Genomic DNA, 27,345 nt, shown 5'->3' with positions numbered 1-27,345 from the left:
GTCACAAATTCAGCTCTCCAGAATAGAAAAGAAATAAAGCCAACAGAATAAAAATCACATGTTCATGCACAGCAATAAATCCTAATTACAAAAATAAATTATTGGGGCAGCTAAGTGTCTCAGTAAATTTAGAGGCAGAAAGTCCTGCGTTCAAATTTGATCTCAGACACTTCTTAGTGGTATGACCGTGGACAAATCACCTCAACCCCATTGCCTAGGTTTTCTGCCTTGGAACCAACACACGGTATTGATTCCAATATGGAAGGTGTGGGATTTTAAAAAAATGCATCGTAGTGAAGAGATTGCTGACCTTAGGTCGGGGAAGACTTGTATTCAAATCTCACCATTGTTGCTTATTAGCTGTGTTATCCTGAGTAAGCCTCTCTGTCCTCAGTTTTGTTTACATGTAGGAGGAGGTGAAAATATTAGCTGTGGTGCCCTTTCTTGGGTTGTTGCAAGGATCAATTGAGAGACTGTAGCTAAAAATGTTATCAAATGTTCATACTCTAACTAGGACTCTTAACTATATTGGAAGTCTAAAGAGCTAAGAATCTTGCAAGTCTTTTGTGAAAATCTCTAAAAATATGAAACCAGTGGAACTTCTCGCCAAAGATACTCGACTTAAACCAAATCCTACATGACTACAACCAGCCCATGTATGGATGGATGCAATTTAGGAAGCTGGGAGAGCCCGACGCTGGAAAAAACCAAAGCACAGCAATAGTTGGGGAGTTAATGAAAAATTAACATTTTGAAGCTTCTCTAGTCAATTAAGCCTCATTTCAGATTTGCTTTTGGCTCTTGAGGGAATCAGAATGTGTCTCTCAAATTGGGTTGTGTCTGGTGATAGGCAAACAGGGCTAAATGCATCTTTAGTTCCCTTTCTTTGTTGCATTGTTTAATTTATTTTTTTCTGATCATCTGTCATATTTTCCTTTGAATTCAGGTGTGAGCTGGAGTATTCAGTGCTGGGTGAAAATGGACTTGAAGATACTCATCTGTGATTTAGAATCATCATTTAAGAATTCTGCGGAGACATTGAAGTTTCAGGCTCATCTCTCATATGTTCTGTAAGTGCCAAAGAACCTGGCTAAGCCATTGATGGTCTGCTTTTGGATTGCGGTGCTCCATTACACAGAAAGCACGGGGAGTCTTAGTCCGATGGAGTATTGAATCGGGAGCCAGCTTGGGCATCACCGTGCCCAGCCCTCTTGTGTTATCGACAAAGAAAGCCACTAAGTAGAGCTGATATTTATGATGGGTCTTGTCATTTGTGGAGTGCTTTACGGGCTTGATCTCATGGGATCTTCCTACCAACTCTCTGAGGGAGGCATGGCAATATTATGTCCATTTTAGAGATGGTAAAACAGAGGCATTTTTTAACTTACTCCCATTTGTGGAACAAATAGAACCAGAATCCACATGTCTAGAGTCCAGCCATTCTAACTTGAAGAAAGTCTGCATGTAGCTGATTAGACATATACTTTGAGTGATGGACGTGTGGTCAAAAGGAGCCATGTTTGAGTTCCATGTGGGAATCGCTCCTAGTTTTGTGTCTCTGGGCAAATCCCTGATTTGGGAAAGGATTGCCTTCATGAAAGGAGTTGGAGGAAGATATCATGTGGGGGGCAGGCTGGAAACCAAGTTTATATAAAACAGAAAAACTCAGGATGAGAGTGAAGATTTCCTTCTCATGTCACTGGAGAATCCCAAGAGTTTTATGGACTCAATGTTTCTAGCTCGGTGGAGGTTTCCAGTTCTATGGCTTAGTGTCTTGAGGGAGGGAGGCAAGGGTCCAGCTGGGCTCAGCTCTGGCCAGACCACAGCTGGAGCAGTCTACACTTTGATTCTGAGAGGCACATTGGGAGAATACCGACAACCTGGAGGATATTGGGTAGGAGCAACGAGATGGAAAAGAGCTTTGAGATTATGCCACATGTAGACCGCTCAAAGACACTAGGGAGGTTGATTCTGGAGAAGAGAAGGCTCAGGAGACTGGAGGATGCTGACTGACTCCAAGTCTTTCCCGTGTAAGAGGAGCAAAAATTGTTCTTGACCCCACAGGAAAAAGCCCAGAACTATAATTGGTGGCTGTAAATGGACTACCCTCACCATTAGAGCTTTAGCAAGGTAGAATGGGCAGCATTAGGAGATAGTGGAGATCTGCAGTCAGTCAGTGGATATTTACTAAGCACCTACTGTGTGCATACCTACACTGTGCCAAGCTTTGAGGGTCCAAAAAGGAGGCCCAAAACAGGCCCTTTTCTCAAGGAATTCACAGCAGAAAGGAGGAAGCAACATGCAAGCAACTGAGCACAAAGAAGGTATCTGGAGGATAAATGGAAGTTAATCCCAGAGGGAAGCTAGATGGGCTTCCCAGAAAGACCAGGGAACCATTGATTGGGAGTTACAGGGACATTCTGGGTCTGAGTGGGGTAGTGGCTTCTGATACCCCTTCTGACCCTGAATTTTCTTTCTGTTGTTGCTATTTTTTAACTTAAGAAAATTTGGAGCGGGGACAGCCAGGTGGCTCAGTGGATAAAGTGCTAGGCTCAGAGACAAGAGATTCTGGATGCAAATCTTTCTACAGACACTTCTTGGTTGTGTGACCCTGGGCAAGTCACTTAAGCCCCATTTCCCAGCCCTTACCACTCTTCTGCCTTAGACCCAATACACAGTATTGATTCTAAGATGGAAAGTGAGGGTTTAAAAAAACCAAACAACTGAAGCTTTTTAACAAAGGTAAACATCTTTCACAAGAGTTTCTGATACAAAAATACTTCAATTATATAACATTCATTTTTCAATTTAAATTCTGGCTTCCAGGTTAAGGCTATAGCAGAACTCATCACTGTCTTTACATCGGGTATTACTGAACTGTTTTCAAGAGGTTTTTAGATTTTACCTTGAATTTCTCCTGGACATCAAGTTGGGCAGCCATTGTCCCCACTTCACTGATGAGGAAACCAATGCTCAAAGACTTTAAATGGTTTCCTAAGGCCATTTGATTTTTTTTATTAAAACCTTTACGTTCTGTCTTAGAATCAATATTATATATCGGTTCCAAGGCAGGAGAGAGGTAAGGGGCAGGCAACTGGAGTTAAATGACTTGCCTAGGGTCACACAGTTGGGAAGTTTCTGAGGCCAGATTTAAACCAAGGATCTCCCCCGGTCACTAGGCTGGCTCTCCATCCACTGAGCCACTCAGAGGCCCTCCATTTGATCTTTTTTAAGATTCGCATGATGCTATTTGCTAATTATCACAAAATCGTGGAATTAGAGAGTTGGAAAGTACTTCTGTGGCCATCTATTCCAATTCTGAGATTCTGAAACATGAATAATTACTCTTTGGTTCTAATTGCCCAGTGAAATGGCAACCCAAAATGACTATTTCTGTCTAAACCCCACTTCATTATCTTCCTTATAAGAAAAACACAAGCTGCTACTTTATCAAAAGCTCTGATGAAATCGTGGTAAATCCACGTCCACGACATTTCCCTCATCTCTGTGGCTAAGTAATCCTGTCAATAAAGGGAAGGAGGTTAGTGTGTCATGGCCATAGCTTGCTGAAGACATGCTTTGCCATCACCACATTCATCTTGAATGATCCATTCTATAATTTTCTAGAATTACTGGATTAGAATTTGCAGATTCGGTTCTCTTCCCTTTTCTGAAAAACAAGAGATTTGACAGAGGCAGTCTAGACTGTAAATTTACTAAGACTTAGAGGGGCTAAATGTTCTGTCCATGGCTGAGCAAATATTGAATGTCATAGGTGGGATTTGAACTCATTTCAGTCCCAAGCTGAGTACTCTTTCCACACTGACACATTGCTGCTTGAGTTCGCACTGCTGAACATTCTTTCTCAGTGATGATGAACTGAAGCGAGCCATGAGGGATCAGCTATGTGGCTGGGAGACCAAATCTAGACGTGTGACTGCCATTCAGAAGAACCGTGGTCTGTCTGGGACCTCTAAAGAAACAGAAACACAACATGAAGTCTTGAAGATATGGTTGCCAACGTCATCATGCAGGCAAGGATCTGCCTTCCATAGAGGAAATGTGGAAAGAATATTATTTTAGAAATGAAAAGAGACCTTCAAGGTCATCTAGATTAATGGTCTCAAACAGGTTTGCTCGTGGCTATAGCAATATGACAAGAAAGAAATTGAAAGAATAAAAATAAGAGATGAAGAGCAAAATCACCAGTCCTTGCAGATAAGATGAGGCTTTTCTTAGAAAATCCAAATCCTGGAGAATCAACTAAAAATACTAGTCGGAACAATGACAACTTGAGCGAAGTTGCACGATACAAAATAAACCCCCAGAACTCATCACCATTTTTCTATTTTACGAACAAAACCCAGCAGGAAGAAATGGTAAGAGAAAATGCATCTTTAAAACCTGCAGACAGTATAAAGGCAAGAGACAAAGAGGAGTAATATGAACATAGTTACAAAACACTCCACACAAAGCCAGATCGAAAGAAATGGAGAAATAATAATTACCGATGAATAAACTGAGCCATTATAATAAAAATGAGAACACTGCCCAGATTAATTTGCTCATTCAGTGCCACGCCAATCAAACTACCAAAAAACTATTTTATAGAGCCAGAAAAAATAGTAGCAGAATTCATCTGGAGGAACAGGTTAATAATATTAAGAGAACCAGTGGAAAATCAAGCAAAGGGAGATAGCCTAGTGCCACATCTCAGAATGCACTACGAAGTCATAACCATCAAAATAACTTGGTACTTGCTTAGACATAGGGGGGCGGATCAGTGGAACAGATTAGCTGCCCAATATACAGAGTCAATGATCCCAGTAATCTAGTGTTTGTTAAACCCAAAGATCCAGACTTCTAGGGAAAGAACTCACCATTGGACAAAAAGCATTAATTAAACTGGAAAACAGTCGGGCAGAAGTTAGGCATAAACCAACATTTCAGCATTTCATAACCAAGATAAGGTTAAACTGGTATGTGTATGTATGTGTAGATATATACATACATGCACAATATAAATATAAATATATTAAGAATAACTACAAATCTGTGCAAAGAAGCAGAGCACGTCAAAGTTTGAAAAAAGAATGTTAAAATATTTTTATAAGTAATTAGGGGGAAAAGTCTAATATTTAAAAAATTGTGATGTATAAAGTGGTTTGTGAAAGAAAACAACAGCATTTGGGAGAATTGAGAAGATCTTCATGCAAAAGGTTATGCTTAAGTTGCATTTTAAAGGATAAGAGAGACAGCTGATATCTTTAAAAAGAGACATTTTAATTCTTATTAATTTTTTGTTTCACATCACCTTCATTTTCAGATCTCTCCCTCTCCTTCTCCCTCTCTCTCTCTCTCTCTCTCTCTCCCCCTCTGTCTCTCTCTCTCTCTCTCTCTCTCTCTCTCTCTCTCTCTCTCTCTCCCCCTCTGTCTCTCTCTCTGTCTCTCTCTCTCCCTCTCTCTCTCCCTCTCCCTCTCTCCGTCTCTCTTTTCTTTCTCTCTCTCTCCCTCCTTCCCTCTCTCTCTGTCTTTTTTCTCTCTCTTCCTTCCCTCTTCCTCCCTCTCTCTCTCTTTCTCTTTCTCCCTCCCCCTCCCTCCCTCCCTTCCTCCATCCTTCTCTCTCTCTCTCTCTCTCTCTCTCTCTTTCTCTCTCTCTCTCTCTCTCTCTCTCTCTCTCTCTCTCTCTCTCTCTCTCTCTCTCTCTCTCTCTCTCTCTCTCTCTCTCTCTCTCTCTCTCTCTCTCTCTCATCTTCTCTGCCTCCCTCTTTCTCACCCAGTGAACCATTTCTTATAGCAAAGAATAAAAAAAGACAGAATAAACCCAGTTCAATAATAACCATCAGCAGTTGAGTCTCTGCCCTGTTTCATACCCATGGCCTCCCACCCTTGCAGAGGTCGGAGGGAAGTGTATTTTCTCATTTCTTCTTTGAGGAAGCTCGGCCATTATAGCCACACAGCATTCAATCGCTTTGCTGTTCTTTCCCTGTATTTCAGTTGTACATTATACCTTGTTTTCTGGTTCTCCTTACTGTGCTCTGCCTCATTTTATAGAAATCTTCTTAGAGTTCTTCATATTCATTGTTCCCTTTACTCGTGTCCATCCTTTATCTCCCAATACTTATGCTCAGTGAAAAAAGCCAAGCTGACCTTTCCCACCTTCAATGAAGAGCAGATGATGATGGAATGCTCACTTCTTAACAATTCACATGTTTTTATTTTATATCACAGGTCAGAAGCATCACAGGAAGACTCACCCATGGTGTCCCAGAAGGGTGACTTTCAGGTTGTTCAGTGTAATTGCAGTAGATCTGAAGACTGTGAATGCCAAGTGCCCATGCCCATAGCCAAACTCAGCTCTACCTCCTTGATGTATCTGGAAATTACAAATGGTGTTCTGTTCCTCCAGTCTCCCCTAATGTCTGTCAAGCTTATAAATATTGGTAAGTATAAATGCATTCAATATTAAGACTTTTCTTCTCAGAAACTGCTCCAGTCCTTCAAGGATACATGATTTCATTAGCGTGTGTACTCCTCCCATCAATGCAATGCAACCAGCAAGTTCTCCATAATCCAGTAAATGGGCCCCAGTGAATCATATACAATGAACATAATAGTAGATTCAGAGTCAAATAATAAGTTGGACTCTTGGTTTTAATTACAACTACTTGTTTGATCTCGGGCCAATGAATCCAAGTCCCCAGGTCTCCTGTTCCTCATCTGCAAAGTGAGAAGTTGCATGAGTTGGTCTCTGTGGTCCCTTCTAGCAGTGTCTCCATTGGAGTCCTTCTTGGCATGGAGATGGCCCAGGCTCTTTGAAGAGCATCCCTATAATTGAAGTTGAGGAAGTTCCAACCAAGCCGAAGAGGTTTTGAGCACAGACTTCATCATGGATGACATGAATAGAGTTCAAAGTCCACCTTGCCTAAGTGAGGCTGCCTGGCCATATGGACGTAGGTTCTCTGATCAACCAATCAGGAAATGGTTAGGCACACCTTGGCCATGCTCCCTCTCATTCTCTCCTTTCTGGATACTTTCTCCACATCCTCCTTCATGCTGCTTTACACAGGGAACCCTCCATGAATATGAACTCATTATTGCACTCACATCACTTACGAAGGCAAGGATTATAGTCTTTGGGGGGAGGCAGTATCACAGACCCTTGGGAAGTCTGGCCAAGCCTCTTGGCCCCTTCCCACTCCATGTTTATAAATGAACAACACGTATAGGATCAGCAATAAGGGAGACCAATTATATTAAAGTATAATCATCAAAGTGTTAAAAAGAAAAAACTCCATCAAGTTCCTCAGACCTCAGGCTTCATTATGAAGCCCTGCATTTGGTGTGGGTGAAGGAAATGTCAAAGCATCAGTAAGTGAGCTTCAGGGAAGCAAGGATTGTTTCAGGCTCTGCTCTTGTAAAATTACCTCCTAGCGCAGTGGATGCTTCTATCTGCTTATTGAATAAGAGTTTAGTTGAATTAAAAAAAAGCAAATCAGTACTTTCCCCTTCGATGTCTTCAGTCTAGCATCTATGTCTGAAGGAGACTAGGCAGTCTGATGGAGATACTGCACTTTGGAGGGATTGCCAACTGCATTGTTAGGGTACTGCGGTGGCAGCCAAGTGTTACGGTGGATGGAACTTCAGGCCCAGAGTTAGGGAGAACTGAGTTCAAATTCAGATTCTAACACTTAGTAGCTGCGTGATCCTGGGCAAGTTATTTAACCTTGTTTGCCTTAGTTTCCTCATCTATAAAATGAGTTGGAGAAAGAAATGGTAAACTACTGCAATATCTTTACCAAGAAAATCCCAAATGGGGCATCACATATGACTGAAACAACTGAACACCCAAACATGATCTCTACTGATAATATCACATATCCATGAAGTCCTCAGAAGTGGAGTTTCTTTGCCTGTGAGCTCAACCACTTGGGGATGGGCTCTCCCAGGAGACTGTGAGCTCCTTCAGGGAAAGATTGATTTCTGCTTTGTTCTTGTATCTTCAGAAGCTAGCACTATGGCACAATATCTGACACTGACAGGGCTTAGGAAATGCTGGTTGGGTTGAGATGTATCGAATTAAACTATCTGTTTATCTTTCCATGAACTATATCTATCCGTCAATCATGTATCATCTATCTATATCTAGTATCTATCTACATATCTGATCTCTCACTTCTGTCTGTCTCTATCTCTTAACTCTGACTCTTCTATCATTGCAGCTGCCCTTATTGCTTCTTCAGTTATTAAAAGTTAAGTCTACTTTATGGTCTCATAGGACTAGAGTTTGGGACCTGAGAAGTGATCTAGTCCAATTTTCTCATTTAATTGAGGAGAAAATGGACTAAGGGAATGAGGAGAGATTCAAACCCTGCTCCAATGATATGAAATCCAACATTCTTTCAACTGAAAAACTGAAGCCTGTCTCGAAATATTCATTTTTTTAAAGTGAAACCAGACCCCCCGTTACGTTTGCTAATGGAAATAACGGATGATGGAAAATTAAAGATCTCGTGGTCCAGCCCACCGTTGACACCATATCAACTTCGATATGAAGTGAAATATTCCGTAAAGTCTACTGAGACCAGGGCACAGGTAGGCATTTCTTTTTTCACTTTGGAAAACACAAAAATGAAATCCTGGAGATTGCAAGCAGAGCCAAGCATTCCCAAGACCCCCTGGGTATGCTACCTTCAGGATGAGATGGAGATGTTACCCCAATGGAAAGAGCCCTTCAATCCCTAAGGCTTTTTCAGCATCGGATACTCATGAATTGAGAGCATTTCGAAGCACGGAACTCCTTATGGGCTGTAGTTTCATATTTGCATTATATCCTGATCACTTCTTAAGGGGACACCAAAGTAAAGATTGTCCACTTGCTGGCCTGTGATGGAGCTTTGGACAACCGACTTTCATAGGGTTGGAAATAGAAAGAGAAGACCATCTAGTACTAGTACTTATGTACTTATCGCTAGTACTAGTACTAGTACTTATGGCTCTAGAATTGGAAAGGACATCAGAGGCCCATCTAGCTCACTCTTCTCTTGAAGATGAGGAAATGGAGTCCTAGACAGAGTAACCAACTTGTCCAAACACACAACAGTAAATAGAAAAACCAGAATTAGACCACAGATGCTCCGACTCTCAATTCAGCATTTTTCTTATTGCTTCACACCTTTTCTATCCCCATGACTCAGAGGAGCCCACTTAAAGAGGAATATCTAAGCGTCTATCAGCCTCCATAACAGTATTGATCCTAAGACAGAAGGGAAGGGTCAAAGGAAAAAAGAAATTCCAGGGAGTCAGGGCAGGGACCATGGGGATTTGGACACAGCTGAGTATAAGCAAATAGCAGCTGAGCAGTCATGATGAACAGAAAGGGAAGCACAGGGGAGTATAGAGGAGAACATGGCAAAATGTCACCCCAGGAAGGCTTCAATGAGCGATCCCTTTCTGTGTGGTGTTTTGACTTTTTTTAAATGAAATTTAGCAGATTGCTGAGATTGTACTAGATACCTTCCTGCTCGTGGGCAATGTGCTTCCTGGTTCTTCATATACAGCTCAGGTACGAGGCAAGAGGCTGGATGGTCCAGGAGCCTGGAGTGATTGGAGCACTCCTTCCAATTTCACCACCCCAGGTACGTTGCTGGCAGATGGGATCCATCTTTACTTCTTTTTTTTTTTAAACCCTTACCTTCCATCTTGGAGTCAATACTGTGTATTGGCTACAAGGCAGAAGAGTGGTAAGGGCTAGGCAATGGGGGTCAAGTGACTTGCCCAGGGTCACACAGCTGGGAAGTGGCTGAGGCCAGATTTGAACCTAGGACCTCCCATCTCTAGGCCTGGCTCTCAATCCACTGAGCTACCCAGCTGCCCCCCCCCCCCCATCTTTACTTCTTATTAGAGAATAGATTTAGGAGACTCTGTCTCTGTCTCTGTCTCTCTGTTTCTGTCTCTGTCTCTGTTTCTGTCTCTGTCTCTGTCTCTATCTCTGTCTCTTTTTTCCTCTTTCTCTGAATACCTACAATTTTATGGTAGTAAATATGGTCTCGAGGTGAGGTGACTTAGGGAGCTGGAAAGACCAGAGTTAAAACCTTACCTGTGATACAGGATCACAGAATTTTAGAACTGAAAGGAATTTCAGTGACACTATTTTTCAGCCCCCACGAAACAGGAATCCTCATTAGGAAATAACTGATGAGGGCTCATACACCTCTGACTTAGAAACCTCCAATAAGGGAGAACCTATTAATTTATTTTATTAGCTTTTGATTTTTTTAAACCCTTACCTTCTTTCTTAGAATTATTGATAGTATTATTGACTCTAAGACAGAAAAGCAGTAAGGGCTAGGCAGTGGGAGTTAAGTGACTTGCCCAAAATTACCCAGTTAGAAAGTGTCTGAGGTCAAATTTGAACCCAGGACCTCCTGTCTCATCCACTGTGCCACCTAGGAATCCCCAACTTCTCATGAACTATTTACAAATCAGAGATTTCTTAAGATGTCCAGGGAAGGGGCTGAATAATGACCTCCCAAATTGCATTTCTAGGTCTGTATGAAGGAACTTCTTTGTCTTTGATTATCAAGAGGATTATAGACCACTAAATTAAATTAAATGCTAGCCTAATCAATGAATTGATATTCTTACCCAGAAACCAGTCCTACAAGTTTTTTCATCATAACATGTCAACTAAAAAAAAAAACTAACAAATATTTTTATTCCACTAAAACAAAACATTCTTGACTTTCAATTTTAGGAATTTGTAACTTGGCTCAGCTCTATTTTCTTTAAATGTGACCCAAACCCAAGGTTTTAAATGTGAAATTTCCTTTATTTTCAGTACCAAACCATAACAAAAAAGGATCAACAGAAATGCTAATTTTTTCTGACCACACCCCATTGACAAATATCCTTTCCATTGCAATGTTTTGATAGCAATTATTTTCTATCAGAACAAGGAGACAATCCAAGTATGTCTGCAAATCAATAAAAAAAATTATCAAGGACCTTTTGTTTACTAGGAACTTTACTGTATTCTGGGGAATACAAAGAAAAGCTTGTCAAGAAATTTACCTGATTTCTACATCAAAATTTTATGTATTTTCTAGTGCCTAGCACAGCACCTGCTAGTGGCACAGTGGATAGATTGCTTGGCCTGAAGTTAGGAAGATGAATCTTCCTGAATTTAATCTTGCCCTAGATACTTAATTTAGCTGTGTGACCCTGGGCGAGTCACTTATCTCTGTTTGCCTCAGTTTCCTCATTTGTGAAATGGGATGGAGAATGGAATGGCAAATCACTCTGATGTCTTTGCTAAGAAAACCCTGTATGGGGCCATGATGAGTTGGAAAAGATTGAACAACAATGACAAAATGGAGTGTCTGACACAAAGTTTTTTGAATGACTAATGGTAGGTTTAACCCTTCTGTGTCACCATTATCCATTCGTTAATGAATGGCTTGGCTAACTTTAAATATTTCCATTCTCTTTTGACAGGTCACTCAGGGATATTTGAATTTTCTAATTCTATGACAAAATGGAAGGGTGAGCCAACCTGAATATTAGTAGAACAAAACTAAATTGGAGAAAAACCAGTCCATTAGAGTTTAACTCTAAAATAGGGGGTACTCCAGTCACATTTGTATATTATTTCCAGCAGAGAAGGACATATCACAGATATGAGAGATCGTTGACCTACCTTGAAAACACTTCATTATTCCACAGTACATTACAGAGTAACCTCTAAAAGTCTCAAATGATAATCTATTAAAAGATGTATAAATGACCATCCATATATTCCGATCAATCCCAATCAATGCTTTGCTTTTAAAAGCAAAAAAACAAAATTAAAAGCAAAAACAAAAACTTCTTCATATCAAACTCTAAGACATCCAGGACTTACCTGTCCACATTTTTATGTTTGTTATGTCAGTATGTCACAGTAATATTGCTTGCATCCTTCTTATCACCATTTCCAATATCCATTAATATCTCCTAGTTCAAACCATCCAATAGTTATGGTCCATTGCAATAGTCCCTAAACTGGTACCTTTCTAAACCCAGGACAAACTGTTTACTTCCACACTGCTGTGTTTGCAGAGCAACCAGACAATGCAGCTGAACTGGAGGGCCAGAAAGATAGCCACAGCCAGGGGAATACATTATCATTCTTCATATCCTTGTTCTGTTTACTCTTGAGATCCTCAATATTTAAAGAGTCTTCCTGAATTCCCTAGCTCACAGTCATCTCTCCTTCTAAATTCATGGAACTATCTTTTTTTTGGGACATTTATTACTCTCAAATTTGAATTATGTAGCTTTAAAATGTTGCTTTTGCTTATTTGTCTCATTACTAGCCCACCTTTATTTTTGGATTTCTTCGGAAGCTGAGTGTCCTTTGTTGTATTTCCCTTGGCATGATGGTAGACATTTGATGAATGAATGACAAAAATTATTAAGTGTTTTTGTGGGCCAACTATTGTGTTAATTCATTCATTAACAAATGAACAATTAGAATGTTAAAAAGCTGGCAGGTAGAACTGAAAATTTCATGCCCATAAAAATCAAATAGGAATATTTTATGATTCTATATAAAATAAATATCAAGATACCGGGTAGACAAATGTTATATTTCTTAATGAGCAAAATTAGAAAACAACAATGACTATTCTCCATGACTGAGAAGCAATGAGTTTTTCATGTGGGAAATGTATTAAAGGAATTTAGGAATCAAAGAAATAAGGATAATAATGAAATATGAAGAGGAATGAGAACGAATGAGTCAAACCATTCCAACAACAACAAAAAAGCAGTCTTGTAGAAAAGCAATGAGTGATTTTAAGTTCTCCAGAATAGATTTTGACAACATAAAGGTCACTGTACATAGTTTATTTCATTTTTTTAAATTTTATAGTATTTTATTTGATCATTTCCATGCATTATTCATTAAAGACAAAGATCATTTTCTCTTCCTCCCTCCCACCCCCCGTAGCCGACGCGTGATTCCACTGGGTATCACATGTGTTCTTGATTTGAACCCATTGCCATGTTGTTAGTATTTGCATTAGAGTGTTCGTTTAGAGTCTCTCCTTTGTCATGTCCCCTCAGCCACTGTAGTCAGGCAGTTGCTTTTCCTCGGTGTTTCTACTCCCACATTTTGTCCTCTGCTTATGGATAGTGTTTTTTCTCCTAGATCCCTGCAGATTGTTCAGGGACATTACACCGCCCCTAATGGAGAAGCCCATCTCCTTCGATTGTACCACAGTGTATCAGTCTCTGTGCACAATGTTCTCCTGGTTCTGCTCCTCTCACTCTGCATCACTTCCTAGAGGTTGTTCCATTCTCCATGGAATCCCTCCACTTTATTATTCCTTTTAGCACAATAGTATTCCATCACCAACATATACCACAATTTGTTCAGCCATTCTCCAGTCACAGGGTATCCCCTCATTTTCCAGTTTTTGGCCACCACAAAGAGCGCAGCTATGAATATTTTTGTACAAGTCTTTTTGTCCATTATCTCTTTGGGGTACAAGCCCAGCAGTGCTATGGCTGAATCAAAGGGCAGACATTCTTTTATCGCCCTTTGTGCATTTTTGAAAAAAAATTAAGCTCATGCCTTTTGTCTTTGAATAAATACCGAGTATTGGTTCCAGGAGAGAAGAGTATCAAGGTCTAGATAACTGGGGACAAGTGACCTGCCCAAGGTCACACAACTAGGAAGTGTCTGAAGCTAGATTTGGGTTCAGTATCTCCCATTTCCAGGGTTGACTCTATCCATTGAGCAACCTAGCTGCCTCCATAGTTTATTTCAAGACAAAAATATTTCCTCTGCTCTAACCAGAGCTTGTTTGAAATGGAGAAACTGTCTAATTTAGATTCAACCTTGATTGGCAGCAACCCAGTGGTTTCTCTAAGCTTTCCCAAGTTAGATCTTCTGAGGTTCTGTTCAACAAATACTAATTGGATGGTGTTACCTTCTAAGATCCACTCATACTTAGGTTCTGTGAGTTTGGTGCTCTGCAGTGGATGGGATCCAGAGTTCTCAGCACTCTTCTTCAGTAAGAGAGGAAGAGCTTCTCTTGGGAGATAGTCATCTCAGAGAGACATAGAGGGTCACAATTGTAAAGCAAGATTTGGTTAGAAATCCCATCAACAGTATTGTGAAATGCTACCCTCCATGCCAACAATGAATTCTCTTCTCATCCCCACCTCTTAGAATCTCTATTAAATTCTACCTTCCATATGACACCTTGCCCATTGCCCTCAGTTGCTCCCACCTATCACTAAACTGATTTACTTTGTATTTTTTTTTGTATTTATAAATGCTTTATTTCTGATTAGGGAAATGTAAGCTCCTTGAGGGCAAGGACGACTTTGTTTTTGTCTCTGTAGCCCTAGTTCTAGCACAGGGCCAGGCATACCACAGGGAATGAATGCCTTGGATGATAAGATGATACATGCTAAGTGATTTTTGACTTTGTATCTACTTCTCTTTGTACAGATTGTTCCTTCAGTAGGATATTAGCTCCTTGAGAACAGGAACTCATTCATTTTGGTTTCTGTATCCTCTGCCCTATTGCTTGGTGGATACCAAAGAAATGCTTGAATGAATTAATGTAACAATGGGGCAATGTCATGGGGAGGCATGTCCATATGGGACTTCACACTTCAGCTTCTGTGAATTCCAACCAGAGGAAATTTCATTAAGGGACACCTTTAGTTTCAGTGTGTAGATGATGCTCCTGTTTTAAGGGAATTGAAATTGCCTTCAATGGGATACGAAGACCCAAAGCATCCGTGGTACTCAAGAAGCTAACATTCTACTGAGGGGATTCGGTGCATACACAGAGAAGGACAGCTAAAGTAACCGTGGAGAGAGGACAAACCAGTGGCTGGCGGAGGTGGGGTAGCATGGGAGCAGGGTAGATGGCAGCTCTTTCCAACATTTAAAAAATCAAGACCCAAACTCCTTGACTCTTTCTTGTCTCTTCCAACACTCTGCAAAAAGTTATCTTTTGTTAACTGAAAAGATTGAAACCATCCCCCTCCGCTTCTCTACTCCACTCTTCAAAAGCGCCCCCCCCCCCCATCCTTCCTCAGTCTTTCCTCCTTGGGTTCTATCCCAGAGGCTTTCTTGCCAAAGCGAAGACCACTCTGCTCACTTAGTCACTCCCTCTTTTCTTCTGTGACCCTGTTCCAAAGATGATCCTCCAGGGAGGCTCAGGACATTAGATTCAAGCATCCAACTAGAGTTTAGGAAGAAGCGTATCGAACTCTTTCATTGTTTAAATGTCCCATTTTGTGCCGGTTTGCAGTTTTCCCATTTGCTTTGCAATATACACTGGACACATCTTTGAATGTCATCTTTTCTAGAGGTGCCTAATTTCACATCTTTTCTCTCCCCCCCACACTGTAGAGGTCATATATTTTCCACCAAAAATTCTGACCAGTGTTGGGTCTAATGCCTCCTTTTACTGCATCTACAAGCACCGGAACACGATCGTCCCTTCCAAGAATGTCTTTTGGTGGTTGAATTTAGCAGAGAAAATCCCTCCAAGTCACTATGATGTCATGAATGCCCATGTGAGCAGGGTCACCCTTCTCAATATGAATGCGACTAAACCCAGAGGCAAATATGCCTACGATGCTGTGTATTGCTGCCAAGAGAACGAGTGCCATCACCGCTATGCAGAGTTATATGTCATAGGTAAGGAGCCTCTTTCCAACGTTTATTCCATTCCACCTCGTCATTGCCCAACATAGATCCTTTAAGAGATGCTCCAAGAAGAGCTGAGGAACATTTTTGTTTTGCATTCAATTTCAGTGTTCTGTTTTCTCGTTATATTAATATTTTAATGTGTTTTAAATAGATGTCAATATCAATATCTCATGTGAAACTGACGGGTACTTAACTAAAATGACTTGCAGATGGCCAGCCAACACAGTTGCATCACTGGCGGGAAGTATGTTGCAGTTAAGATATTTCAGGTATGTAGGGTTTTCCGGGGTTGGGTTTGGGGGAAGTTTGAGGGCTGATGGGAGGCACAATCTTGACTAAGGACCGTCATTGGAGCAATACTTGATAATGACATGAATTCCTGATTAACAGTGAAAACATGAGAATACTATTTTTTTAGTGATTACCAATTCCTCCTCATGATTTAAATGTGACCCTGGGTTCTAATATCAATAGAACACCAACCCAGGTAGACCTTAGCCTGCTAGAAATACCAAAGGTTGAATGATATGTCGTCACTTTTTGGACCAGACTGTAAATTGAGTGCAGAGAGGCCCATCAAAGGTTGGTTGCCAGGGGATGAGCTGGAGGCCAGAAATAGGATGGTGGATAGTATTCTGCATTTGGAGTCTAGAAGAACTGTGTGCAAATTCTGCCAAAGACATTTAAAAGCTGGCTAATCATAGGGACATTACTGAACTATTTTGTGCCTCCATTTTTTCATATGAAAAAGAACATCATTAGGCTCAACGGCCTTTAAGTTTATGATCCTGTGATCTTTAGAGAATGATTTGGCTATGATGGTGCTTGAATACTTTAAAATTAAGTCATCAAAAGGTAAGGAGGTTGAGTTATTGCAGGTAGAGCCAGTTTTGATCTTTGATCATGGAAATATTGAAGTAATCTTTGATGCTCTTTAATCTTCCCTGATCTGTATGTCATCTGGGTCATGAATTCACTCTTTCACAAATACATAGAATATACTCAGAAATAGAATTTATGTTTATACATAAATACAACTATATCTAATTAGGTTATATAAATAGAATCATATGTAATAATCTGTATATATTCAGATATTATATACACGAGAAGTATTCAGAAATAGAAATTTCCCTTTGAGGAAAATTAGGGGATTCTACTTTGTTATTCTTTCAAATTCATTTATCAAGTTCTTATTATATCTCGTTACTCTACTAGGTATACTGTGGGGATTACAAAGATATATAATATCTAAAATAAACTTACCTTGTAGTGGGCAAAAGAAAGCATGCACCTATGACTATAGTACAAGGTAGTGAGTGACAAATACTTAGGAGGGGGTGAATAACCAACAGGAATGCAGAACAAGGAAAGCTCATTTCTGTTAGATGAGTTTAGGAAATTTGTCTTTGCAAGGTAACATTCATGTTGTCTCAAAGGTCAGGAAGGAGTTCAGAGGATTGCTTTCAGATCTCCAGATAATTAGCAGTGTTCTGGCAGTCCAAGTCTTTATACTTGTCCTTTATATGCTTTTTCAAAGATTTCTAATAGTCAGCCACCAACTGATTCCATCCCTATTGTGTTCTTAGCATTGGACTGAGTGATGCAGGGCATTACCAGTAAATATTTAGTCTTAGGAAATATTTATTTACTACTTTGTGCCAGCACTGTCCTAAGTGCTATACAAGGGAAGCAAATTCTCAAAGTAGAAAGGAGAAGCTAAAACAGAAATTTCCCAACTGTCATCAGAGCAGCCTGGTATGCTAGTATCAAAGCAAAAAGTAAAGGATTCCAGTCTTGAAAGTTGGATCCCTTCACATCATTAGGTTTTACTTTCTTCAGCTTTTAAAAGAAGGAGCTGGTCTAGATGTCCCAGGAATCCCTTCCAGCTTTGGATTTATGAAGCCATTTATCAGTTGTTTCTTATGGCACTGTCCTGGCCACTTTGATCCCAAGTTCTTTAAAGTCCACCAAAACCCACAAATTTCTTTAGATGAACTACTCTAGCAACCACATCTCTGGCATGAAAGTAATTTTTTAAGTCATCTATTTCTTGCCATCATAATTATAATCACGAAAACTAACATTTATAGTTTAGCAGCCAATGTCAGGTCTGTTATCTCTTTTGGTCCTTACAACTCTCATATGAAGTAGGTAGCCCATCTATCAACATCTCCATTTTACTAATGAAGAAATTGACTTCCAGAGTCCAGAGCTCACTTCATTAGCTCCATAGGTTGAGAGCGGTCAATTGATACAAAGGGTGGCCAACCAATATTGGGTGGAGCCCATATGGTAATTTTTTTATGGGAAGAAATGGAGGTTTGGTTGATAGTCATGAGCTGTCCTCTTGGCAGTTCCACAGAACCAAAGAATCCCATCATCTCAGCTATGTCCCAAGCAGTGCTGTCTGTGATGGGGACCTTGTGGGTGGTCCCTCACAATGGCTGGAAATCATTCAGTAGGGTCATGAGATTCTTGACAAGCTAGAAATGTGCCTGAGTGTTGACAAGTAGAAAAATCAGGAATGAGTCCAGAACTGAAGAGGGAGATAAAAAGAGACAAACACAGACATAGAAAAAGAGAGAACACACAAAGAGACAGGCAGAGGCAGAGTTAGAGGCAAAGACAGATAGATACAGAGGGGGAGAGAAAAAGAGGGTGGGGGTGGGGAACCTCTAGCCTATAGTGGATATAGCTGAAACATCTGGCAGGTACAGAGAAGCAAGGGATAAAGGACTCTGGATTGGGGAATTTCAGCTATTTCCATATTTGTATGTCGACAGGAATACAAAAGATTCTTCAAAACCACAAAGTCCTTACCATTAGCTTTGTATTATCGAATGTACTATCTGCTCCCACCACTAGATCTTAGGTTAGCTAGTTGCTTGAGAAGTATGCAAATGTCTATGTGAGATCTCCTTGCTCATGTGTTTCTTACTTCCAGTCTCCCGTCTCTGTCCCAAATCCTATGCTTATGTTTCTCTTTGTTATATAACTATTAGATTTTTGACTAATTTCTTACTTCTGACTTCTATAACACTCATATCTATCCCTTTCTTTTACCTAGATCTCTGCTTTCTATTTCCAGAGTTGCCTTGGCTTTCTGAGTAATAGCTTTCTGCCCTGATTTATTGTGCTCCCAGTGGCAGATTTCTGGAAATGAGAATGCCTGCTTCTTGATCCTCATTTTCATTGTCCAATTTATTTTCTCTTTATCTTTCTTTTTGTTTCTCTCACTTTCTCTTTTGCTCTATTTCTTTTTGCATTTTCTTTGTCTCTCTTTTTATTTCTTTCTGTCTCTGCCTTTAATTTCTCTTTCTACCTCTCTCCCCCTCTATACGTCCCTTCTTATCTCTTTCTCTCCCTCCCTCCCCTCTCTCCTTTTCCTTTGCAGCTATTTCTTCTGAGCCATTTCTCCCCTCCAGTTTCATGTCCACACCTTTTTTTCTCTCCTGATAAGGATGGCACCAAGCTGTGAAGAAGAGCCAGCATACAGTACAGCAGGATTGAGTTTCTCTTTAGGCTAGAACATTAGACTGAAGTTAATAACATGAAGTTTGACACTGATGAATAGAAAGTCTCACACTTAGGTTCAGAAAAAACAAGATGGAGAAGGCATAGTTAGCTGGTAGTTTGACCCCCAAAGATCCTGGGCTTAGTAAATCACAAGCTTCAATTAGACATTAATTAGCAGCATGACATGCCAGCCAGAGAGGCTAATGAGATCTTCAGCAGCCTTGATAAAAACCATGCTAGATTATTATATTCCATTCATGGTGTCATGGTTGAGGAAGGATATTGCCAAGTCGGAGAGCCTACAGAGGAGCACAACTAGGATGGTGAAGAGCCTTGAGTGCATATCCTATGGAGATCATAAAACTACAATTTCATGCTTAGCCTGCAGTAGAGTAAGCTGGAGGGCTGGGCAGGGGATAATAACTCAGTTCAAGTATTTGGAAGTAGAAAGGAAATCTGTTTGGACCCTGAGGACAGAACTGGGATCCATCATTAGAGATGCAAAGAGGAGATTAGGCTTGATGTCGGGAAAAGCTAACTAGCAATCACAGCTTTCCCAAAGTGGAGAGGGCCGTTGGGAGGGACACTAGCTTTCCCCTCAATGTGGAGATCTTCATGTGGTGGTTAGGTGGGTTACACTGTGTGTATGTTGGGCAGTTTTCCTTTTCTGGTATGGGTCAAAATGGATGGCTACTGAGATTTTATTCCATTTCTAAATTTTGAGATTCTAGTCCATATCTTGCCTTTGATGTTTTCCAGTTGTGTGATCATGGGTGTAAAGATTAAATTAGTTTCTCTACTAAAATTATTATATTTTTAGAGGTTTATTAAAGATTATTAGAATTAAGAAATAAAGAAAATACAAAATAAGAAAGCACGTGTCTAGGAGGGCTGAAAAGCCCATTCACAGTCACTTACTCTACATCTTGAGAGACGTGTGTGCTTAGAAGCGGAAGCAGAGAGAGCAAGTAGGAGGTACAGTCAGTTTAAATATCCATTTTGTTCTTGGCCCAGGTGAACACTCAGGTGAGGTTTTAGGGAATTCTGGGAACTACCAAGGACTTCTGGGAATTGAAGTCTGGGGTTCAAATCTCCATTTTTACATGGGCAAGTAATTTAATTTCTCCGAGTTTCTATTTCCTCATCTCTAAAATGGGAATGATAATATGTAATCTCAGAATCATAAATATATGCATATATTTATTTTTAAAAACCCCTCACTTTCCATCTTAGAATCAATACAGTATATTGGTTCCATGGGAGAAAAGCAGTAAGGGCAAGGTAATGCCGGTGAAGTGACTTGCTCAGTCACCCAGTTGGGAAATGTCTGAGGCGAGATTTGAATCCAGGTCCTCCTGCCTCTACACCAGGCACTTTATCTAGATATGCCCCTCATAAATATACACATAATGTCCATACCTCTCAGGGTTATTGGGAAGCCCAAAGGTGATAATGTACATAAAATGCCTCCCTCAGTTTCACGTGCTACAAACATTTCTGTTATCATCATGTGACCATGTTGAGAGACTTCTAGCTGCTGACACCCACCATTGTCCCTCTCCCCCCCAATCCCTGTGGATGCTATTTGTCACTTATTTTCCCGTGACCTCAGTCTGTGGTATAGGGACCTCCAAAGAAGGAAACTCTCTCTACTAGAGCAGATATGTATTTTATCTTGAATTCTTCCAGTTATAAAGTTTCCAAGGGGCCATGAGACCTTAAGTGACTTTCCTGGGGTCACAGAACATAGGAACCTTTCTTGGCTTCTAGCACAGTTCTGGGTATTTAGTAGATGTTCAGTGAATGTTTATTGATGCATTCATTTGCCTCTTCTTGGAGACAGGTAGCTGACTTAGACAAATTCCTGTCAGTCCCTTGGGTGACATTCCTATAATGGAATCCTGGCAGTGTCAGTTAAAGAACTGAGGGGTTGAGGTGAGTGGGAGGGAAGATGCTGAATCCTAATGAGAAGCAAGGACAGAAAGAACATTAGATGCATACACAGAGAACAGCTCAAGCAGATCATTAGCATATTTTCTAAGAAGACGGAGTCTGAACAATGGCTAGGAGACATTTCACAAGTTCTGTTGCAATCAAAATAACAAAGTCTCCTAATCATAATAGCTCACATTTGTATAGTTTTCAAAGCACTTTAGGAACAGCATCTTATTTGATATTTGCAACACCCTTAGGTGACAGGAGCTATGATCATTATCTCCATCTTTACAGTGAGGAGACCTAGATAGAAAAAGCTCAAGGGACTTGCCCAGAGTCTTTCAACTAGGAAAATCTGGTCAGGGTTTGAATTCACCTCTTCCTGATTGCAATCCAGATTCAACATTCTGTCCCCTGTAACAGTTATTGATCTTGAGCTTTCTTCAAGGTTCATTAACTTGCCATCTCCTATAAAAAGCCTTTTCTGACTGCTCTGGTGGTTAGTGGTTCCTCCTTCATTAACTAGCCTTGTATTTACTTCTCTGTTAATCTCTATCTCACTAGTAGAATAGATGCATTTTGAAGGTAGGGACTGTTTTGCCTTTGCCTTTGTATCCCAGAACCTAGGACAGTTCCTGCTACCTAGCTGGTACAGAATAAATGCTTTACAAATTAGAATAATTTGTACTTGTCCTGTCCTTGATTTCTTAGTGTTTGTTTATTCATGTTTGCATATTCTGCCTTACCTTAATGGCTACTCTTGTAGAGTATGGGTGCTGTGTTCTCTTTCTTTTGTATGCCCCATCCTACTAACCTCTGTGAGTTTCCATTAGCAAATATTAGGTAGTGATGTAGCTGGGATTTTTGTCCTTCTACTTGGAAGATTAATTTGATAAATGGAAGAAGGATGCCTGGCTTCCTTTTAGATATCAGACAAGCACAATTTTCCCTAAAGTAGCCTTCATGTTTTCTACAATTTCTTTGTATTTTTATTGAAGACAGAACCTGGAAGGGTCCTAATTGATTGCTCTTATACCTTTTAAGGAGCAGCCTGTATTGTTCTGATTTTCCAACTACTCATCATGCCTCGGACCCCAAAGACTGTCATTTACAGATGGATGGCTTTTATGAATGCACCTTTCAGCCCATCTTTCTTTTGTCTGGGTATACCATGTGGATACACATCAGCCACTCTTTGGGGTCACTTGAATCTCCCCCAACATGTGTTGTTCCAGATTCTGTAGGTATGTCAAGCTGTTCTTCCTTTACTTCCTAAAATTGGTATTTTATTCCTATCTGGAATATTCCATTAAGATGAATCTGACATAGAGTGCAGGTGGTAGATGATCAGTGATTGTGATTTGCCATTTTCTACTCAAACAACATCCTGGAAAGACTTATGAGGATGTTCAGAACTAGAGGGCATCAGTTTCAGTGAAATGTCACCATGCCATTCTGCTGTAAACTACCACCACAAGTCCTGGAGAGGACAGGCTCCTCGTGCTGAAAAGGGCCCCCTTTAATTATTTTACTTGTGGGATCATCAATCCCCGCAAGTGAAATTTGGTAGCGATCTCATCTCTACATGTAGTCAGACATGTATCTATGTATTTGTTTTCTTCAATGTTGTTTTCCCAACTCTAACAGATTAAGAGCTGGGGAGGATTTTAAAGGGCATCCAGTCCAGACTCTTCATTTTACAGATCAGGAAACCGAGGTCTGGAGAATCAAGTGACTTACTCAAGGTTATATGGATGGCAAGTGACAAGGACAAGATTTGAACTAGGGTCATCCGACACTAAGTATGTCACTCCTTCCAATTTACCCTGTTTCTTCCAATGCCTGTGCTATACAACATTTTTACCTTATTAAAATAGGACTGAATATATGTATATGTGACATACATATTTGTTCATGTATATATTCTCTATGGAGATATATGCCACTATATATGTATATAAACACATTTTACATATGATTGTATGTGTATATATATATCTACACATATGCACAAATATATACATTTCAGGTGAAATTTTCTTATCACGACAAATATAAAATAAGCTCAGTTATCCTTGAAAACTTCTCACTCTAGCACATTCTTGTGACTTGCCATTGACGGTGGGTTCTTGGAGGTTTATGCAGTGGAAGCTCTGTCATGTCCTGCCAAGCTGAAATATGTTTTGATGACAGACTCTGTTGGTTCAAGGACCAGCCTGGCTAAGTAAGAAGAGATTTATCCCCAGAGTTTGGCTATGAGGTGCCTTACGATGGGAAACTCAACAAGGACAATCTGAAGAAATGAAGAGGAACATTTCCTATGAGTAGAAAAAAAGATAGCCTTGTCTTTTGTCTTAGTATCAATACTAAATATTGGTTCCAAGGTAAAAGAGCAATAAAGGCAAGAGTCACACAGTGTGGCTGTGTCTGAGGTCAGATTGGAACCCAGGACCTCCCATCTTGAGTCCTGACTCCATGGAGCAATCTAGCTACTAAATGAAAATGCATTTTAAAAGGATGCATTTGAAAGATGGAATTAAAAGCAGGCAACAGAAGATGAATAAAAAATGTGTCATGGTTCTTGGTGTTGTCAGCATAGTGTCCAATGTGCCAAAGATTGAAATGGATGTAAGTAAAGACATGGATGGCAACTTATGACAAAGAGAAGTCAAAACAACTCAAGACTTTTCACATGTTATTTCATTTTATCCTTACAACTACCAGGTGAATTAAATGCCATTATTTAAACCCATTTTATAGTCAAGGAAACTGAGGTAGAGAGAGGTTAAGTGATTTGCTTATGTCACCCAAGTCACTAGTGTCTGAGGCAGAATTCGAAGACAAGTTTTCCTGATTCCACATCCAATGCTCTATTGATGTGCCATTTAACTAAAACACTGATTTACAACAGGCATAAGTAACATAAGTTAGAATTTAGTAAGCAGAAAAGCGGTATTAAAAGTGCTAGTAGAATATTAATTGATGGGACCAGGAATCCTTGACCTGCTGTTTATGAACCTGTTTATATATATATATATATATATATATATATATATATATATATATATATATATATATATATATTGTTCAGTCATTCAGTCATGTCTGACCCTTCGTGATCCCATGGACCTTAGTTATCCATGGGGTATTCTTGGCAAGGATACTGGAGTGGTTTGCTATCTCCTTCTCCAGTGGATCCAGTAGATACATTTGTCAGGCAATCATTAAATGACTTGCTCAAGGCCACCCATCTAGAAAATATCTGAGGCTGGATTTGAATTCAAATCTTCTAGACTCCAGGCCCAGTGCTCTTAGTCACTGAACCATAGCTGTTTCCATTTATTATTTATTTAAGAAATTTATTTTATTTTATATGACTTATTGCATGATTATTCATGATATGTGATAATTCTGTGTATATGTATAGACACACATGTAGTTATACATACTTTGATAACTGTATTTCAATAGAAGTGGTTCTCTTTGTAATCCAGTATTTTATTTTATGCATGAAAAACAATTCTAGAAATGGATTTATAAGCTTCTCTGGTCTGCCAAGGGGGTTCATAATTCAAAAAAAGGGTTAAGAGATCCTGTGTTAAAGAACACATCAAAAGGGGCATGAAACGAGGAGAAATCTGAAAGATGAGAATCAATGATCAGATCCAATTATGGCATCTTCAGCTTTCAACCTGACATCCTTAAATGAACTCTGGTCTGAAAGTGGTCTGAAGTGACGATGTTGACTCTCCTGCCATCTCTTAATGAAGCTTGAGTGATAAAAAGTGTTGTCAAGATGAAGAGACCAACAGAGCCCTAGCCAAGAAAAGAAGAGAAAATGAGAAAAAAGAATTGCCTTGCCCATGTTTCTACGTGCAATCCCAAGACAACACTAGTTTAGTGTACAGAGTAGCAGCATCTCAGGAGAAAGCGAAAAGCCACAGAAGGGACAGTGAGAGTTCAGAAAGCTTTAGGTGAGATTGAACTCCCATGATTAGCTGGATCAGTCAAACAGTATTTACTGAGAGCCTTCTAGATGGTAAGTCTGTTTCTAGTAAAAGAATCTAGAAAACATTGCTAAAGATTGCAAGGTCTTGGGAAAGAAATTAAAGACCTCAAGAGTCATAAGGGATGTTTTTTCCTGCATTGCTATGGATTGAAGTCAAGTCTTTTTGAAGAGAAAGGCAGATTTGACAGATAAATAGCTGCTTAAGAAGTCAGATCTTCAAAAAGAATTTGGATTTCTGGACCGTGCATTAATTCCCTTCTCTAGTGGAATCAGAGGTCTCAAATCTCTCTGTTTTTCAGTCTCTTCTCTCTCTCTTGTCTCTGTCTCTGCCTCTCTGTCTTTCTGTCTCTCTCTCCACGCATGCACACTCTAAGCCCTACCCACTTCGTTTTTTGTTTTTGTTGCAGTTAAGTCATTTTTAGTTGTGTTCATTTCTCAGTGATCCCATTTGGGATTTTCATAGCACAGACATTGCAGTGGTTTGCTGTTTCCTTCTCCAGCTCATTTTACAGATGGGGAAACTGAAGACAACAACCTTGGCGTCTGTGGTGAGAATGAGCAATTAAGCTTCTGTCCCAACAGACCTCACCCACTACAGACCCAAGCAGGTTGACCTCCTATGTCTGGCACACTTCCTTTTGAGGCAGCTCTTACTGCCTATGTTTCTACTCTCAGCCTTTTGTAGCTTTCCCAATTCCAAGTTTTCTTCTCTTTTCCATAGGAGGCGAGTTCTCTCTTTTAGTCTAATTTTTGGACTTAGAGAATTGACTGTTAGAGATGGATGACTCTGAAATGAAGTGAGAAGAACCAAAAGATCATCATGCCCAGCAACAGCAATGTTGTAATGATGATCAATTGTGAAAGAATTGGCTTCTCTGGTCAATATAATGAACTAAGACAATTCCAACGGATTCATGATGAAAAAAATGTTATCCACCCTCTAAAGAGAGAACTAATAAACTCTAAGTACAAATCAAAAAAAAAGATGACTGAAATATGGTTTTTATTTTAAATATGCTTATAGCATTTCCTTTCTGAGTCATTCAAGGCTCTAATTGGAACTTCACAAAGATCACTTTCGGTTTGGATATATCTTTGATAGTTAATTTGACATATTAGTCAAACCTTATTTGTGATTAGAGCCCAGGATTTCAGATGCCTCTTACACACACACATACACACATACAGTACTGGAAGGAGGATGGCAAATGTATTTGAAAGGGAACAGAGTCGATCACCAGCATTTGTACATCAATCCATTCTCATTAGCGGTGACTCCCAGCCAGCCTATTTAAACAGACCCTCATACACGGTGACTCAAGATTCATCAGCTATGTCATTGTATGAATGCACCCTATAATTCTTATCAATGGTGATAATGGGAACTATCTTCACATTTCTAGTGAAACCACTGCCACCCTCTAGAGTGAATGCTGAAGTGATGGCCAAGACTGGCTTGTTGAATGTGAGCTGGAGAAAGCCAGACTTGCCAGAGAATAAACTTCAATTTCAAATTCGTTATGCTGTGAATGACCATGGAGAACTATGGAAGGTAGGATTATTTGCTCACCAGACTATTTCTTTTTTAAAAATTAATTTTATTATTTTTCAAATTTTAATTTAATTTTACATTTAATTTTATTATTTATTTATTTTTTAAACCCTTACCTTCTGTCTTGGAGGCAATACTGTGTATTGCCTCCAAGGCAGAAGAGTGGTAAGGGTTAGGCAATGGGGTCAAGTGACTTGCCCAGGGTCACACAGCTAGGAAGTGTCTGAGGCCAGATTTGAACCTGGGACCTCCCGTCTCTAGGGCTGACTCTCAATCCACTGAGCTACCCAGCTGCCCCCTAATTTTACATTTTAAATTAATTTTAAAATTAAATTGAATTTGGTGCTAAAAGGAATAATAAAGTAGAGGAATTCCATGGAGACTGGAACAACCTCCAGGAAGTGATGCAGAGCAAAAGGAGCAGAACCAGGAGAACATTGTACACAGAGACTGATACATTGTGGTACAATCAAAGGTGATGGAGTTCTCCATTAGGGTCAATGCAATGTCCCTGAACAATCTGCAGGGATCCAAAAAATACTATCCACAAGCAGAGGATAGACTGTGGGAGTAAAAACACCAATGAAAAGCAACTGCTTGACTACAGGG

The 27,345-nt window shown here is 39.9% G+C and overlaps 1 protein-coding gene across 2 annotated transcripts in view; it reads left to right on the top strand.

Moving 5' to 3' along the window:
- LEPR (leptin receptor) overlaps window positions 1-27,345 on the top strand; it is a 94,493-nt gene that overhangs the window by 29,252 nt on the left and 37,896 nt on the right. For both annotated transcript variants that reach the window (XM_016429863.2, XM_056815012.1), the window contains 8 exons: window positions 947-1,070; window positions 6,232-6,443; window positions 8,450-8,595; window positions 9,491-9,638; window positions 15,419-15,709; window positions 15,873-15,990; window positions 22,220-22,419; window positions 26,588-26,736. In XM_016429863.2, coding sequence (XP_016285349.2) covers window positions 947-1,070; window positions 6,232-6,443; window positions 8,450-8,595; window positions 9,491-9,638; window positions 15,419-15,709; window positions 15,873-15,990; window positions 22,220-22,419; window positions 26,588-26,736 — 1,388 coding nt within the window. The remainder of the gene's footprint in view (window positions 1-946; window positions 1,071-6,231; window positions 6,444-8,449; window positions 8,596-9,490; window positions 9,639-15,418; window positions 15,710-15,872; window positions 15,991-22,219; window positions 22,420-26,587; window positions 26,737-27,345) is intronic.

Source organism: Monodelphis domestica, chromosome 2 (assembly GCF_027887165.1).
Source record: "Monodelphis domestica isolate mMonDom1 chromosome 2, mMonDom1.pri, whole genome shotgun sequence".
In the NCBI taxonomy this organism is placed as follows: domain Eukaryota; kingdom Metazoa; phylum Chordata; class Mammalia; order Didelphimorphia; family Didelphidae; genus Monodelphis; species Monodelphis domestica.
Note: the sequence above shows the minus strand (reverse complement) of the source record. Positions and strands in the feature narration are given on the sequence as shown.